A 13,734-nucleotide genomic window follows, 5' to 3' on the forward strand; every position below is an offset into this window, starting at 1 on the left:
TCTTGTTCAATAAACTTATTTAAAGAGTTCACGTCCTTTAGTAAACTATCAGGATAACCTAAACATTCTGCAATAATTTCTAATGCTGAAAAAGCCTTTTTACTATTTGTAACTAGTTTCTTTTGTCTTGATGAAATATGTTCTTCTATATTTCATATTATTTTCCATATAAATTTTTAGCTGGTTATAAGATAAGTTGGCATAATTACAAAATTTTGAGTGAATTTTATGTATTTTATAATTCTTTAAGAACTTTATTATTATAAGATAGTAGGGCCTGAATGATAAATAATATTTGCTTAGATAATTTAATAGCTAGTATAATTTTTTTTATTTAAGTCAGAAATTACTAATTACAGATTATAATATATTAAATACAATTAAACCTTTGTATCACATTTGTGACCTTAAATTCTTTCATGCCTTATTTGGATTTAAAATTTAGGAAGCCTTCGTTAGTTATTATCACTTATAATTTAGATCGACAACAAATTTTAATCCTAGTAAAATTAGTCCAGAATCATAACATTTTACACACATATATTTACAACTTTTATTTTATAAATTTTTCTTTTATTATTTATTTATTCAATAGAATAAAAAATATTTAAAAACAAGTTATAAGTATAAATATTATATTATAATATTTTTTTTGGAAAATAAAAATGTATTTTTTTTTAATATTCAAAATAATCATATTCTTTAGTTATAAATTTATCAATAATACCCAATTTCATATACTTTTTAATTATTTCCATATTTTCTACATTTGATTCCAAACCAAATCCATCAAAATTCTTATAAATAGTTAATGAAAGTGAATTTTGTGATATACGATTTTTCCAATTAATAAAAAATTCTTCTAAATCCTTTGAAAGTATTATTGATGTTTTATTAAAAATATAATAAAATATTCCTAATTTATTAAAATATTTTGGTGAATAATTTACCAAAACATTCAAAAATTCTTTATCATTTAAATAACCTTCACCACACCAAACTCTAATACTTTCTAAATATTGACAATTATTTAAGATAATCTTTAACGTCTCTAATTCATTCTCTTCAAATAGAGTAATTAAATTTTTAAGGGATGGACAAAATTTAGCCACAGCAAGATTTAATGAATTATCATGATCACCTACATGAAATTCTGTTAAATTTTTACCATTAATTTCTAAAAATTTAATTAATGTTTCAACTCTTGGTATAGCAAATAAAAATTTTAAAACCCTCAAATGTGAAAAAGTAATATATTGTAACATATTAAAATCATAAAAAGAATCTCTATAATCAAAAGATAAAACAAGTTCTTGTAAATTTTTGAATATAGATATAAAAGATAATGGTATATAATATTGCATAATTACTAATTTTGTTAATGTTAAAGAAGATTTAGTTAATGAAGAAGTAAAATTTTCTGTTCCACCATAATTATTAGATAATAATTTTAAATTTTTTAAATGTTTTTGTAAAGAAATTAATTCCGTTAATCCATCAGAAATTATATCTTCAAAATCTATAGTTATAGATTTTATATTATGACATATTTGAGATATTTGATAAAAAAATTCTGCATAAATATCTGAACTACAATTTAATTCTGTAAGATATGTTAAACAATTTTCAGCTCCAGGAAAATAAATTATCATAAAATTTTGAATATTTTTTGATTCATCAGAATAATAATCCAAAGATTTTAATGATGAAATTTGTTTCATAAACATTTTTAATATTTCTTGTGAAAATAAATATTTAATATAATTTAAACTTCCTAAATTAATTAATTGTTGTGTTTCAAGATTATGTTGAATCATATGATCGATCTTATGAATTGAAAGAACTTTACAAAATGATGGATAATTAAAAAATGGTGATCTTTGGGTTTGATCGATAATAAGAATTCCATTTTTATATAAAAGTTCTTTTGATTCTTTAGGAAGACAAGAAATTAATGTACCAATAATTGATGACGATGCACGCGCCTTATATTGAAAGTTCCATACATTTCTCCATAAAATTCTAACAGCAATTTCACAATAAAGGTGATTGACTAATAGACATGATTGTAAAGTTTTTTTATCTTCTTCCAAATATTCAAATATTTCATTAAGACAATCAGCAGGAAGTTGCCGAGGCATTTTGTCATAATTCAAAAAAAAAAGGAAAAAAGGAAAAAAAGGAAAAAAATTTTTTTGAAATGTTAAATATAAAAAAGTTAAAACTGTGACACGAACTTAAAAATGTGTACTACATATATGGTTAATATAAATTTGTTGAAGATCTTACATATAGAGTTTCACTATTTGTTTTATCGGATTACATTTTGAGTATATTATTGAGGATATTTATAATAGGTTTTAGGTTTTTATAGAGCATTCCATTATAAAATGATTGTTTCCTAATTTGATTTACATGATAAGACACAAAAATAGCTTCTTTCATTAACAGAAACAAATCAAAATTCATGGGACTTCTTTACTAAATTTATTATAGCTTGTCACATAACTCAATAAATAAATATAGTTATTTATTATTATGAATTCTTACAAAATAAGCGAACCATACAGATTATTGAATGATCTTACTTATTTTAATGCGACAATGATGACAATTATTACCTTTTTATATTATCACGTGCGATTGACTGTATCTATCAAAAATGATATTCATGATTGACTAGGCACTTTGTCTTCACCCATTTATACCAGATTGCACGCATTTTTGTTATATTTTTATCAGAAGGTTCCATATTTAGACAAAAATTCGGTGAGCAACTGGCTATCTACCTAATTCTCGTTCTAAATATAATTTAGAGGGATTAAAAGTTACTCTTCTTTTTATCTCCCTTCTTTGAGCCTTTAGAGTCGCTTAGAGTCGCTTGATTCAAAATATTCATTCAATCAATTTTTGTGAAATGTAATAATTTTCGCCATATCATATGACATGGTCTTGAAATATTTCTCCCTGTTTTCTTGTTTGTAAAATTACAATCCTCTTATCGGCGGAATACTCAATATACCTTCTAAATTAATTGTCCACAATACCGTCAATACGGAACTAGTGACAAATATTTTTCACTGTCGCGTGATATGCATCGGATTAAATAGGATTCACGTGTCATTTAACCGATCAATTTTACATCCTTTTCTTGGTAACGAGTAACCATTGAGTCAGATAAAAAGTTGGTGGTAAAATGCATGCTAAACTATACGATCCGAAACATGAAGCATAGAATATACTAAACAACAGTATAACGAGCAAGTAAAAGAGACAATAAGAACTAAGATTAGTCTATGGCAAGATAGAAACAAGAAAGTTATCTTATTAGTAATGAAACCAGCCACAGGATAATGAACGAATCTTAGAAAAATACTACAAAATATTAATACTTATTATTAGAAAATATTCTGTTATCATTTTTTTTTATTATAAAGATATTATTCAGACATGAGAAATTTAAAGTAATACAAATGAATTTATAATAAGAAATCCTTTGTGGTTAGGGATAATCATGGTTCGAACTGAACAAAATCACCAATTCAGTGCAAATTTGGCACATTTGTGTACATTAAATTTTATTTATTTTATTTTAAAAATTTAGACAATGACTGGAGCTTAACGAGAACGTGAGCTAGACAATTAAAAAACCGAAAAAAAAACTCAACTAAACGAAAAAAACCCAACCTCCACTAGAGCGGTCGTCCTGCCTCTTATTTATAATAAACAACACTAGGCATGACCTGCATCGTTAAAGAAAGTAACCAACGAAAAAGAAGAAGCAAAAAAAGATAAAACGACTAAGAACGAAAAAATTTGATCCGTATTTTACTTTTGACCCGAAGGCCACCACCCGTCAAGGGCGGAATGATTCGCACTATTCTAAGTTGTTTTAAAATGAGGTACCCACCCATAACATAAGGTTGTAATTAGATGTATAAGAGGGAGTACGTCAAAAGTTGTAAGAAAGGAACTAAGCCTTGTTATATAATTAGACTCATTACAAAAGTGAGAAAAAAAAAGAAAAGGACTATTTTTTACTAGGACCAGCGGTCGGGGAGTCATCAAAGGAATCGGTCGATGGTCGAGGTTAACCCTAGGTCTACTGGAGGAGTTAAGAGAAGGATTAATCTTATCCCGTTTCTGAAGATGAAATTCGATTTCTCGCGTATCGTCAGAGGTGTAATTTTCCAGAACATCAATGAGGTAAGGTTGTAATTCTTCAGGAGGTGTCTTCTCTCTGAAGCTCGTAGACATAAATTTGTTGAAGAAATAGTGGCGACTGCCCCATCTCGGGTTTCCCTGTTTCATAAAATCAGGAGCAGAGCGTTCCCACGACATGTGGCTGTGGAACTCATTGGTGTAATTTGTGAGGTGTCTTTTAGTTTGTATTCGGCGATTAGAGTAGTGCCATGCCATGCGGCGCGTCTGGTGTCTCTAGCAAGTTGTTTAGCGTCACGAAGTTCGGATGCGTGATCTAGAGAACTGATGTATTCGTTGTGAAGATAATTAAACTAGCCAGTGGAGCCAAGAGCCAAATAATTTCGCTCCGTTGTGTATATTAAATATAATGTTTAAAGTCATTTTTTTTAAATCATGTGATATTGCGTTCACCGATTTAATGATAATTTTAATAATTAAATAACTATGTGAACTATAAACTGAGTTGACTCGGTTTAAAACCACGGTTCACTGAACTATGTTAATGATAATAAATACTGTATAATTTAGGAAAACGTTACCACTATGGTATAGGAACTAAAACAAATAAGCTGCAAAATTTATTTATATATCTGTAATTACGCTAACATGGTCCAAAGATTATTAATTAGATCTAAATTTATTGAGATTTCCTTTGATTAAACGAGACAATGCGTATGGGTCTGGTTCATTTCACCGACAACTATTTCACCGACAATTTCACCGACATAAAAAATAAATATTGAATATGAAATATTTTATTATAAACCCTTTTTTGGATATTTAGTTTAGATCTAATAAGTATTGATACTTCTATCTTAGATGGGTTAGTAGATAGAACAACATATAGTTATATCTATTGTATTTTTTTAAAATAATAAAAGAAATGCGCGTTACTAACAAATACAGTATATATAAAATAAACTATTGTGAAAAGTATGTGCTATTCCCCTAAGGAAATCAATAGTAGTAGTTTTTTGTATTTTATTAAATCTAGCAAAGAAATACGTGTTACTAACAAAAAAAAATTCCCTATTTCATATGTAAAATATTTATAAAATTTTTATATTTACATATTTACAGCAAAATTCGAAATATAGTGGACACTTGAAAATTTTTTATTGTCGGGATTGTCGGGTATTCGGGTTACTAGGCTAGTCGGGTTATTAGAAAAGACATATAATACGTGACATATACAGTATATATATGATGGCGTAGTATATATAATGTATGTTAAATTTAATTGAAAAGTTACCCATTTGATTAAATAGCGTAGTCCTACTTTCTCAAATAGTTTCGACCGAAGAGTGAGGTCCTATATGGGATGAATTTATGAGATCTTCACACATATATTAGTTTTTTCGTACGAAAGTACCTTCAACTCTTATCTGTAATTGACTCATTTAACTACTCTTTTTGGAATAAAATAAATAAATCAAATAAATGTTTAATTTAATTAATTTAATTAAGGTATGCCCGTGTTATTTTCTTTTCTAATAACCCGACTAGCCGAGTAACCCGAGTACCCGACAATCCCGACAATAAAAATTTTCAAGTGTTCACTATATTTCGAATTTTGCTGTAATTTCATATATGTCGGTGAAACGTTTGTCGGTGTAATTGTCGGTGAGTTAAACGCGACCCATTGCGTATTACATACAAAAGTTAATTTTGACTTTAATTAAACATAGGTCATTTAAACTTTATTATGACTTTTAACAATAGCTAAAACTAGAAAACATTTGGTTTCAGTTAAGTCGACATCACTAATAACGAGCTTTGACTGTATATACAGTACATGTATTTAATATATTTTATTGTACATACTTGGTTAAAAATATTATGAGCGAAATGGCACTATTTATATACACATAATTACAATAATTTTTATTCGGCGTATACCCTATTATATCCATGTTACATGTCAACTTTAACTTTTAACTTTTATTTGTCGGTTTATTTTCTCTTATTTTGCTTCTCCAACTTTTCTTTTCTTCAATTTTTTGAGAAGTTCTTCTATCATATAAGCAATAAACCCCAGTATTATATAAGACTTTATCCAAAGAACTGAAGGCCCAACGATTGTACAGGTTATCAGGCTACCACAAAATACACTTATCCACCTTTGCCTTTTGAATTCTTCATTCTCAGCTTTCAATGCTTCCTCATCTTTCGGTGCTTTCTCGTACGATACTACAACAATATTCAGCGCGTCAACATCATTCGACGTTTCCTCATCTTTTGACGCTTTCTGTGCTTCTTTATCTTCCTTATCTTTCGACGTTGCATTATCCTCCAGGCAAACGTTACATATAAATATCAAAACCCCAATAAAAAAAACGATTATAATAGGTACTAACGCAAAAGAAAGATTTGTCTTGTCAACGTAATTTCTCTTTACGGCTAGAGAAATAAAAATGAAGTCTATGGCGTTGTTTAATACATAGATCAAAAGAAAAGAAATATATAGAGATTTGCTAGAAACAATGAAATTGAACCATTTTAATAGTAATAGCATTGAAGTTATATAATCTGTGATATTTTTAATATAGTTATATAATAATTTTGTAATGAGATATACGATAAAGAAAAAATCTTGGGTATTTTGATATTTAATGACACAGAACCAAATGAGCAAAGAGTTCATTGTAATAATTGGAAGCCTTTTAATAAGTTTAAGATGTCCTTCGGATATTAATTCAAATAGTTTAATTTCCTTCAAATTTTCATTATCAGTGAATAAAATTAAAGGAATCAGAACTGTAATCATCAAATCAAAGACCGCCTCGATAACTGGATTATTATCACCATCATTGTCTTTAACGTTAAATGCATTGGCAAAATCAAAAAAAAACAATAATGATTGCTGGTAGAAATTTAATATGTCGAAAAGATCTAGAATATTCCATTTTTAATACTAAGATAAATTTCCTTTAAATTAATTTTATAATGAAAATGTTCGTATGAAAATAATAATCTCGCTTCTTTAAATGGAAAAACTTTGTTATTGTTCATGCCAAAGATCGATTCTTGCCAAGACTTGTAAATTGGTACAACTTCAAATATTACATCACAATCATTCCCAAATATAGCTAAGTAGTGATACAGCTATCGTTTCTACAAAGATATTCCAAACCAACTGTATCGCAAAATGAAATAGATGAATAGAACGCTTTCTTTTTCTTTAACCAACCAGATAATTTTAATGAAAGGGGAATCTAGAGTTTTTCGGGTTTATCCGGACGGATATTCGGATCTACTAATTTACAAATGAATTACCCCAAGATTATATTCTAAACAATTACATTAAAAAATAAAGTTATAATGATTTAGAACATATAATTATCAGTGAATGTGTTTTTTATTGCATCAAAAAAGTAAAGCAGTGAACATGTGAAAATAAATCTTTTTTAGTGTAAAAATATATTACATGATTTAGGATATAGCCTATGATACATGATGTGAACCTATCTATAGAACAGTATCTCAAATAAAGCAATGAAATATTGCATTTTTTTAAAAATCCCTGTAAAAAATGTCAATCCGTTTTTTTTTATTCCATCTTTTTTCCGTGAAAGGCTCATATTTCCGGAATTAATAATTTTATATCACAGAATTTATCAAATTATTTACATTTTCCGTGAATGAATCCGTGAAAGGCTCATTTTTACGGAGTTTTTACAGAAATAACGGATAAAATTTTTTATAGGAAAAAAAAAACCGAATTGGTTTTGATTGAAATTACAATGTCATATCCGTCTTAAACAAGGCTACTATTTCAGTATTTTCTTTATATGAGTTGTATTTATGAATAATCAGATGACTTATGCAAAGAATAATCATGTGTCAACTGATTCACAATGTAGAAACCATGGTGTGATATGATAGCAAATCACTGCAATCTCTAAAAATCCGCATTGTACATATATAGATTGGCTGTATAGTATGGCATATTAATCTGTAAGTCCTAAGCAGTAGAGAGAGTGCCAGGGCGGGCAGACCTAATAGATTACTTATAGTTATAGAACTCTAAGAAGATAGGTGACGAATTGATAGTATACGGCGTACTTTATAGACTTTACTCCTGACGCGACGCATGTATTATTATTAATAAAAAACAAATATACTTTCACTTGCTAAGTGCCTAAATAAAGCAATTACGAAAAAAATTTTCATTGCATAAAACTTGTTGGATTATGGGATATTGCGGATACGCTAACTTTTTGTCTGTAGCTACTGTATAGGCGCAAGATCTGCCATTATAACATTTTTTCTTTTCAGAATAGGGGTGAGCATGATATCATTTTCACAACGATGAAGCGTTTGATGGATAAATACAAATTCCCTGCCGTAGTGGTGTGCTGTAAAATATATAAAAGACGCATCCTTGCAATAATCAAAGTTCAACGCTCTTGTTTTGCAATAATATCCAGAAAAAATAACTGTAATCTGCGTACATCTGCATATCATCTTGTAAAAATTAACCTTGTCAACCACAAGCAACATGAACGGACGAGATATTTTTTTAATCGTACTTTTCATTTCCGTCGTTGCATTCTATGAGATGCTATCCCGAGATGTCCTAACAATGGACATGATCCAAAATGTTTTTTCGGGAAATGTTATTACATACGCAATTTTAGCAGGTGCATTGTCATTTTTTCGTAAATATCAGCCCGGGACAAATAATGAACTTGAAAAAATAGTCCTAGCGTTAAATAATGAAATCCAAAGAATGCGAGGAATGATGGTAAGCATATCACGTCACAGTCCGCAGTCTGCATGTCACGTGATTTCTGACGTTTATTCTGCGCCTTAGCAGAATCAAATCGATTCTCTTCCACAAGTCGTTCAAACGTTCCGAATATAACGACGAAACAGACATGTATTGGGTCGAATTCACTGCCATTTTCGATCAGAGAAGAAAAAGGGGGAATCGCTCTCCTACACAAATGTATAATATATTGTCTGATGAAATCGGACTTAATTCTGGTACATTAACCAGCTTCTATCATCATCGAACAAATCCAAGAAAGACTACGATGGATAAAATAATTCCATGGATCGAGAAAGAGGGGAAAGGGTAGTTAGTTTCGCGAGTAATAGCAGTAGTATTATAAATGACGAAGTTAGCAATAGTTAGCATAGAGTAGCGGGAAGGAACTGCCATTATTGCACTTGCAAACGTCTAGGGGCGGGCAGGCATATTTTATGCTTTTATTCCTCCCTTGAAACACCCGCTATCCGTTTGTTTTTTATTTGCATAGCAACCGGTTCCTTTAACATATATTACTTTATAAAAATAAAATCTATTTCTTTATCATTTAAAACGTGCGTGCGCGTGTTTTGTGTATGACTTAAAAATAAAATTTTATTAATACAGAGACAATTGTGGTTAGCTTAGCTAACCGAATACATAGGTCATTTGGGACACAGCTCCTTTATGCGTGACTGTGGCACAGTATCAAAAAAAGTTCTGGAAAATTCGAGATCATTTTCAATGAAAATGGTTATAAAAGGAATCGTAGTGCTTATACTGTTTTTCCGTTTACTCTTCGTTTTCTCTTTTTACTTTCGAATAATTTTTTTTCATTTTCAATATGAGTGTCGCAACAGAAGGTGTAGAAGAAATGTTATTTGAAGGGGCTCGGGGAACAAGGTTTTCCTCCAAAGTTACTCAGGTATAGTTATATTTAATACCGTTTACTAACAGGGGGTATGATTAACGAGTAACGACTACAATAGATCTGCGTAAAAATTAATGAATTATTGGAGCAAGTGCAAAAAGATGATGTCGTTGAGATCAACCTTCTGATGCGTGGATAGAGGTAACTGTATTAAATCTTTATTAAGGAAAACGTAAATGGTTTTGACTTATCAGATCTGAATTCTTGCAGGTATTTTTTGATCAGGACCCGGATCGGAGAAACGTGTTTAATAGAGTTAATCATTGTAAGCGATATTGGGATTTTATTGAATACATTAAAATCGCTGTACCCGGAACCACTCGTCGAAATCCAAACCCTGCGCAAGCTTCAACTGCTGTAGTTCTACAAAACAACCGACCTAACCGACCTCCATATGGTATTTACTGGGACGTAGCCGGAAATCCACCAGTTTATTTTACATATACCTGGAACAATCATTTACTCCTTGCGTGTGGTTGGGCAATTGATTTTAATATTGTACTCAATGCAATTCCTTAACGATAGGCACTATCTAAAACTTGTTGCATTATTATCATATTAATTAAATAATAATGATAAAAATGATAAATAGAAATATTAAAAGATATATGTACAAATAAATTAAAAATCATACATGCGAATTTGCGAATTAATATTATTTTTTTTACAATAGTGTGAGGTATCACGCAAAAATACAAAAGTTAAAAATAAACGTTTCTATAATAATTATTGAGGGCCATTTTTTTTTGTATAACATCCTCCTTTTTATTCTCGAGATGTCATTACGGTAAACGCCATAAATCAAAAACTAAGGATCCCTCTTAAGACGTCATGAATTAAATTTCGGAATGTCTCCATCATCGGGAATTGTTTAAATGTCTTGAGTTGGAAAACCTCCGTAGCATCTGTTTGAATCTTGGTTATGGACGGACGCTTGTGCGAACCCTTTCATGAAGTCTTCCTTCTTAACTTCGACCACGCCGAGGATCCTACCAGTCGGACGACATTCTACTGCATAATCAAGATTTCCTTGCCCATTTCGACCCTCGACAAGTTTTTCCGGTATGAGTTTGAAATTATCTTTGTAAAACGAAATCCCGGCAGCTAGGTAACAGTAAGAATAAATGGTCTTCGTTGCTTCATAAGCCCTGTCGAGGGGAGTAACATCTTGACGAAGTTTTAATTCAGCCATTAGATGCTAACCTACAGCTTTGGACTGTTCGCTACTTAGGTCTGCACTACCACACGAAAAAACGGGATACACGTCAATGCTGGGATTCGGGTCATCGCTAAGGCCGTAGAGTTCGCACACTTTCGCCCTGTAAAAAATCTGATCCGTGTTTTATCTTTCCATGTTTTTTCCGTGAATGTATCATTTTAATGGAATTTATAGCCTTAAATCATGGAAATTTTCATCTCGCTAACACGGATATCCGTGAATGTATCATTTTCACGGAATTTTTACGGAAGACACGGAGAAATAATGGAAATATTCAGATAAAAATTTTTTATAGGGTCGGGAAGGTCCATTCGTTGAAGGGCTTCGATGGCGTCTCTATTAACACGGTGAACTTGAGGCTATTTTTAGATACTAATGATCGCAACATCTCCCGGAAAGCATCATCGTTCCTAGGTGAATATCTCCTCCGTCATTAGTGAAGTTGAGCACCGCTCCATCATTTTCAAGCGCTGGTGGCTTGTACAATTCACGTATATAATCTTTGAGGCCTTCGAGAGTCGCATGTTCGATATTTGCAGTCCACTTATTTGCCTTCCGTTTCGGACTAACGACGACATCGAAATCTACAATGCAACGACCGGGTTAAGTTATTTGACGTGGAACATCGTTCCCCGAGGAAACGGTCTCATAACCTGAAGATTTCTTGGCAGAATCTTACGTACCATGCACGGACTTGTTGAGTAATGCCTGTAACGAAGCGAGTTTCTCCCTTAATTCCAATACCTCGTTCGAAGCAGTAGTTGACACGGGTGGTTCAACTATTACATGAATATTCTTCTTAGGCGGTTTCTCGGTCCAGTAGTCTCCAATTTCGTTTATTGCTGACAACTCGCCACTGCCATTGAGGTTGAGATTCTTCAACTGATCGTCAAGGTGATCGCCACTAATTTCCACCTTCCATAGCCTGAGTTCGTCTGCAGCAAAATTATCAAATACTGGTGCTTTTTTCGCCTTTATAGCGTCCTTGAGGTCGCCAACAAGACTATTTCCATCTATATGGACAGGGAAAGGCGGAAAGCGTTTGCGAGTGTATTTCCTTTGACGAGACAGAGTAACGTGACTGACATTTTTCGGGTTTTATACTGTTTTTTGCGAAATGTTATTCCGAGGCAGGGTATATGTGAAAAATGTAGATGTTGTACAGACCGCCATGTGACCTGTTTATTTTGTCGCACAGGAGTACAGTCGCGTCGGAAAGTATTGCCCGATTTAAAAAATCGGCAAAACTTTATTAATTCTCATTAAAATTTACATAAAAAAATAACTTTTAAAATGGCTAATAATGTGTTGGCCCTCCCTTTGCTTCTAGTACTGCATTGATTCGTTGTGGCATTGAGGCAACAACATCTTCAAAAACGGAGCAGTCCAAATTTTCCCATTCTTCACTTAGTGTGGCTTTAAGTTCACCCACAGTTCTAGGAAAGACCTCCTGACTCTGGTCTCTGGATATTGTCTTTTAACTGCTTCCAAATGTTCTCTATCAGATTTAAATCAGGGGAATTGGCCGGCCAATCAATAATCACAATTTTATTCTTCTTTAACCAATCTTTAGCTATTTTCGCGGTATGAATGGGTGCATTATCTTGTTGAAAAGTTGCAGCCCTTCCTGTTAATTCGCAAACTGTATGATGAATGGATGAAAATGTTTATTTAAGATTCTAACATAAGTATTTGAATTAATTTTTTCATTTCCTTCCTTATTTTCATCATAAAAAATCAATGGTTCTTTTATCCCTCCCGCAAAACATCCCCAAACCATAACTGATTTTTGACCACTTTTAAAGGTAGGTGTCAAACATTCAGTGTTAAACCTTTCCCCTGTATGCCTCCAAACTCTTATTTGTCATGACTGCTTTCCAATTTCAATACTTGATTCATCAGAGAAAATAACTTGTGCCCAATCACGAGCTATTTTTTCTTTATATTTTTCACACCAACTAATACGAGCTGATGCATGCCTTTTTGATATAAAAGGCTTTTTTGCGGCAATATGGGAATGAATTCCAGCATCATATAGTGTCTGTTTATTAGCAGTTGTTAGACTACAATTCAACTTCAATTTATTAATAACTTCATATAAAGATTCACGTTGATTTTTAGTAACTTTATTAATAAGTGCATTTTTTCCATTATCATTGAAAGCAGATGGCCATCCTGAATGTGGTAAATTTTCAGTTTTTCCAGTCTTCTTGTATTTGTCAATAAACCTGCATATTGTGGTAGGTCACGTCCCATTTTTCTTGCTATTTGTGCAGGATTGAAATTTTCCATATACACTAGTATTTTTCCCTTCTCTTGAGAAGATAACTTAGTATAATGTGACATTATTTTTTTAACTGTGAAACGGGTTCAGCAAGTTGTAAATTTATGGGAAAACAAAAAAAAATAATAAAAAAGGGGTATAAATAATGTAAGTTAAGTGTATCGTTACATAATACAAAATCAGGCAATATTTTCTGACGTGACTGTACATGCATGTGGCTTAACAAATATCCTCTGAGCTGTGGATCGATATTATGACCTAGTATGGGTCATTTCAGATTCCCAAATATTCGCAAAGCTCAGGTAATTGAACATACCTATTACTCTATCTTGTCTTATATTCTT

General features: G+C 31.4%; 6 protein-coding genes across 6 annotated transcripts; 2 read left to right on the forward strand and 4 right to left on the reverse strand.

Moving 5' to 3' along the window:
- Positions 1-677: 677 nt before the first annotated feature.
- On the reverse strand, positions 678-2,141 carry OCT59_003918 (uncharacterized protein; the record flags this gene model as incomplete). Its single annotated transcript, XM_066147943.1, has 1 exon — positions 678-2,141. One exon carries the CDS (start codon positions 2,139-2,141, stop codon positions 678-680), a length of 1,464 nt encoding a protein of 487 aa, XP_065996592.1.
- Positions 2,142-3,882: 1,741 nt separating this feature from the next.
- OCT59_003919 (uncharacterized protein) lies at positions 3,883-4,341 on the reverse strand (the record flags this gene model as incomplete). The annotated part of the gene is made up of 1 exon (XM_025333924.2): positions 3,883-4,341. One exon carries the CDS (start codon positions 4,339-4,341, stop codon positions 3,883-3,885), a length of 459 nt encoding a protein of 152 aa, XP_025184866.2.
- Positions 4,342-6,166: 1,825 nt separating this feature from the next.
- On the reverse strand, positions 6,167-6,718 carry OCT59_003920 (uncharacterized protein; the record flags this gene model as incomplete). Its single annotated transcript, XM_025314495.2, has 1 exon — positions 6,167-6,718. One exon carries the CDS (start codon positions 6,716-6,718, stop codon positions 6,167-6,169), a length of 552 nt encoding a protein of 183 aa, XP_025184865.1.
- A 2,365-nt stretch (positions 6,719-9,083) lies between these two features.
- OCT59_003921 (uncharacterized protein) lies at positions 9,084-9,287 on the forward strand (the record flags this gene model as incomplete). The annotated part of the gene is made up of 1 exon (XM_066147944.1): positions 9,084-9,287. The coding sequence occupies one exon, from the start codon at positions 9,084-9,086 to the stop codon at positions 9,285-9,287; it is 204 nt and encodes a 67-aa protein (XP_065996593.1).
- A 513-nt stretch (positions 9,288-9,800) lies between these two features.
- On the forward strand, positions 9,801-10,406 carry OCT59_003922 (uncharacterized protein; the record flags this gene model as incomplete). Its single annotated transcript, XM_066147945.1, has 3 exons — positions 9,801-9,881; positions 9,946-9,996; positions 10,098-10,406. 3 exons carry the CDS (start codon positions 9,801-9,803, stop codon positions 10,404-10,406), a joined length of 441 nt encoding a protein of 146 aa, XP_065996594.1.
- Positions 10,407-10,429: 23 nt separating this feature from the next.
- Positions 10,430-12,175, reverse strand: OCT59_003923 (uncharacterized protein). Its single transcript, XM_066147946.1, has 2 exons — positions 11,790-12,175; positions 10,430-11,690 (listed from the first exon to the last, which is right to left on the reverse strand). The coding sequence occupies exon 2, from the start codon at positions 11,077-11,079 to the stop codon at positions 10,759-10,761; it is 321 nt and encodes a 106-aa protein (XP_065996595.1). The 5' UTR covers positions 11,080-11,690; positions 11,790-12,175; the 3' UTR covers positions 10,430-10,758.
- Positions 12,176-13,734: the final 1,559 nt, after the last annotated feature.

Source organism: Rhizophagus irregularis, chromosome 12, assembly GCF_026210795.1.
Source record: "Rhizophagus irregularis chromosome 12, complete sequence".
Classification (NCBI taxonomy): domain Eukaryota; kingdom Fungi; phylum Glomeromycota; class Glomeromycetes; order Glomerales; family Glomeraceae; genus Rhizophagus; species Rhizophagus irregularis.

What these genes read in the sequence shown, in the direction of transcription:
- OCT59_003923 (XM_066147946.1), bottom strand. Translation starts at nt 11,079, where the DNA reads ATGGCTGAATTAAAACTTCGTCAAGATGTTACTCCCCTCGACAGGGCT.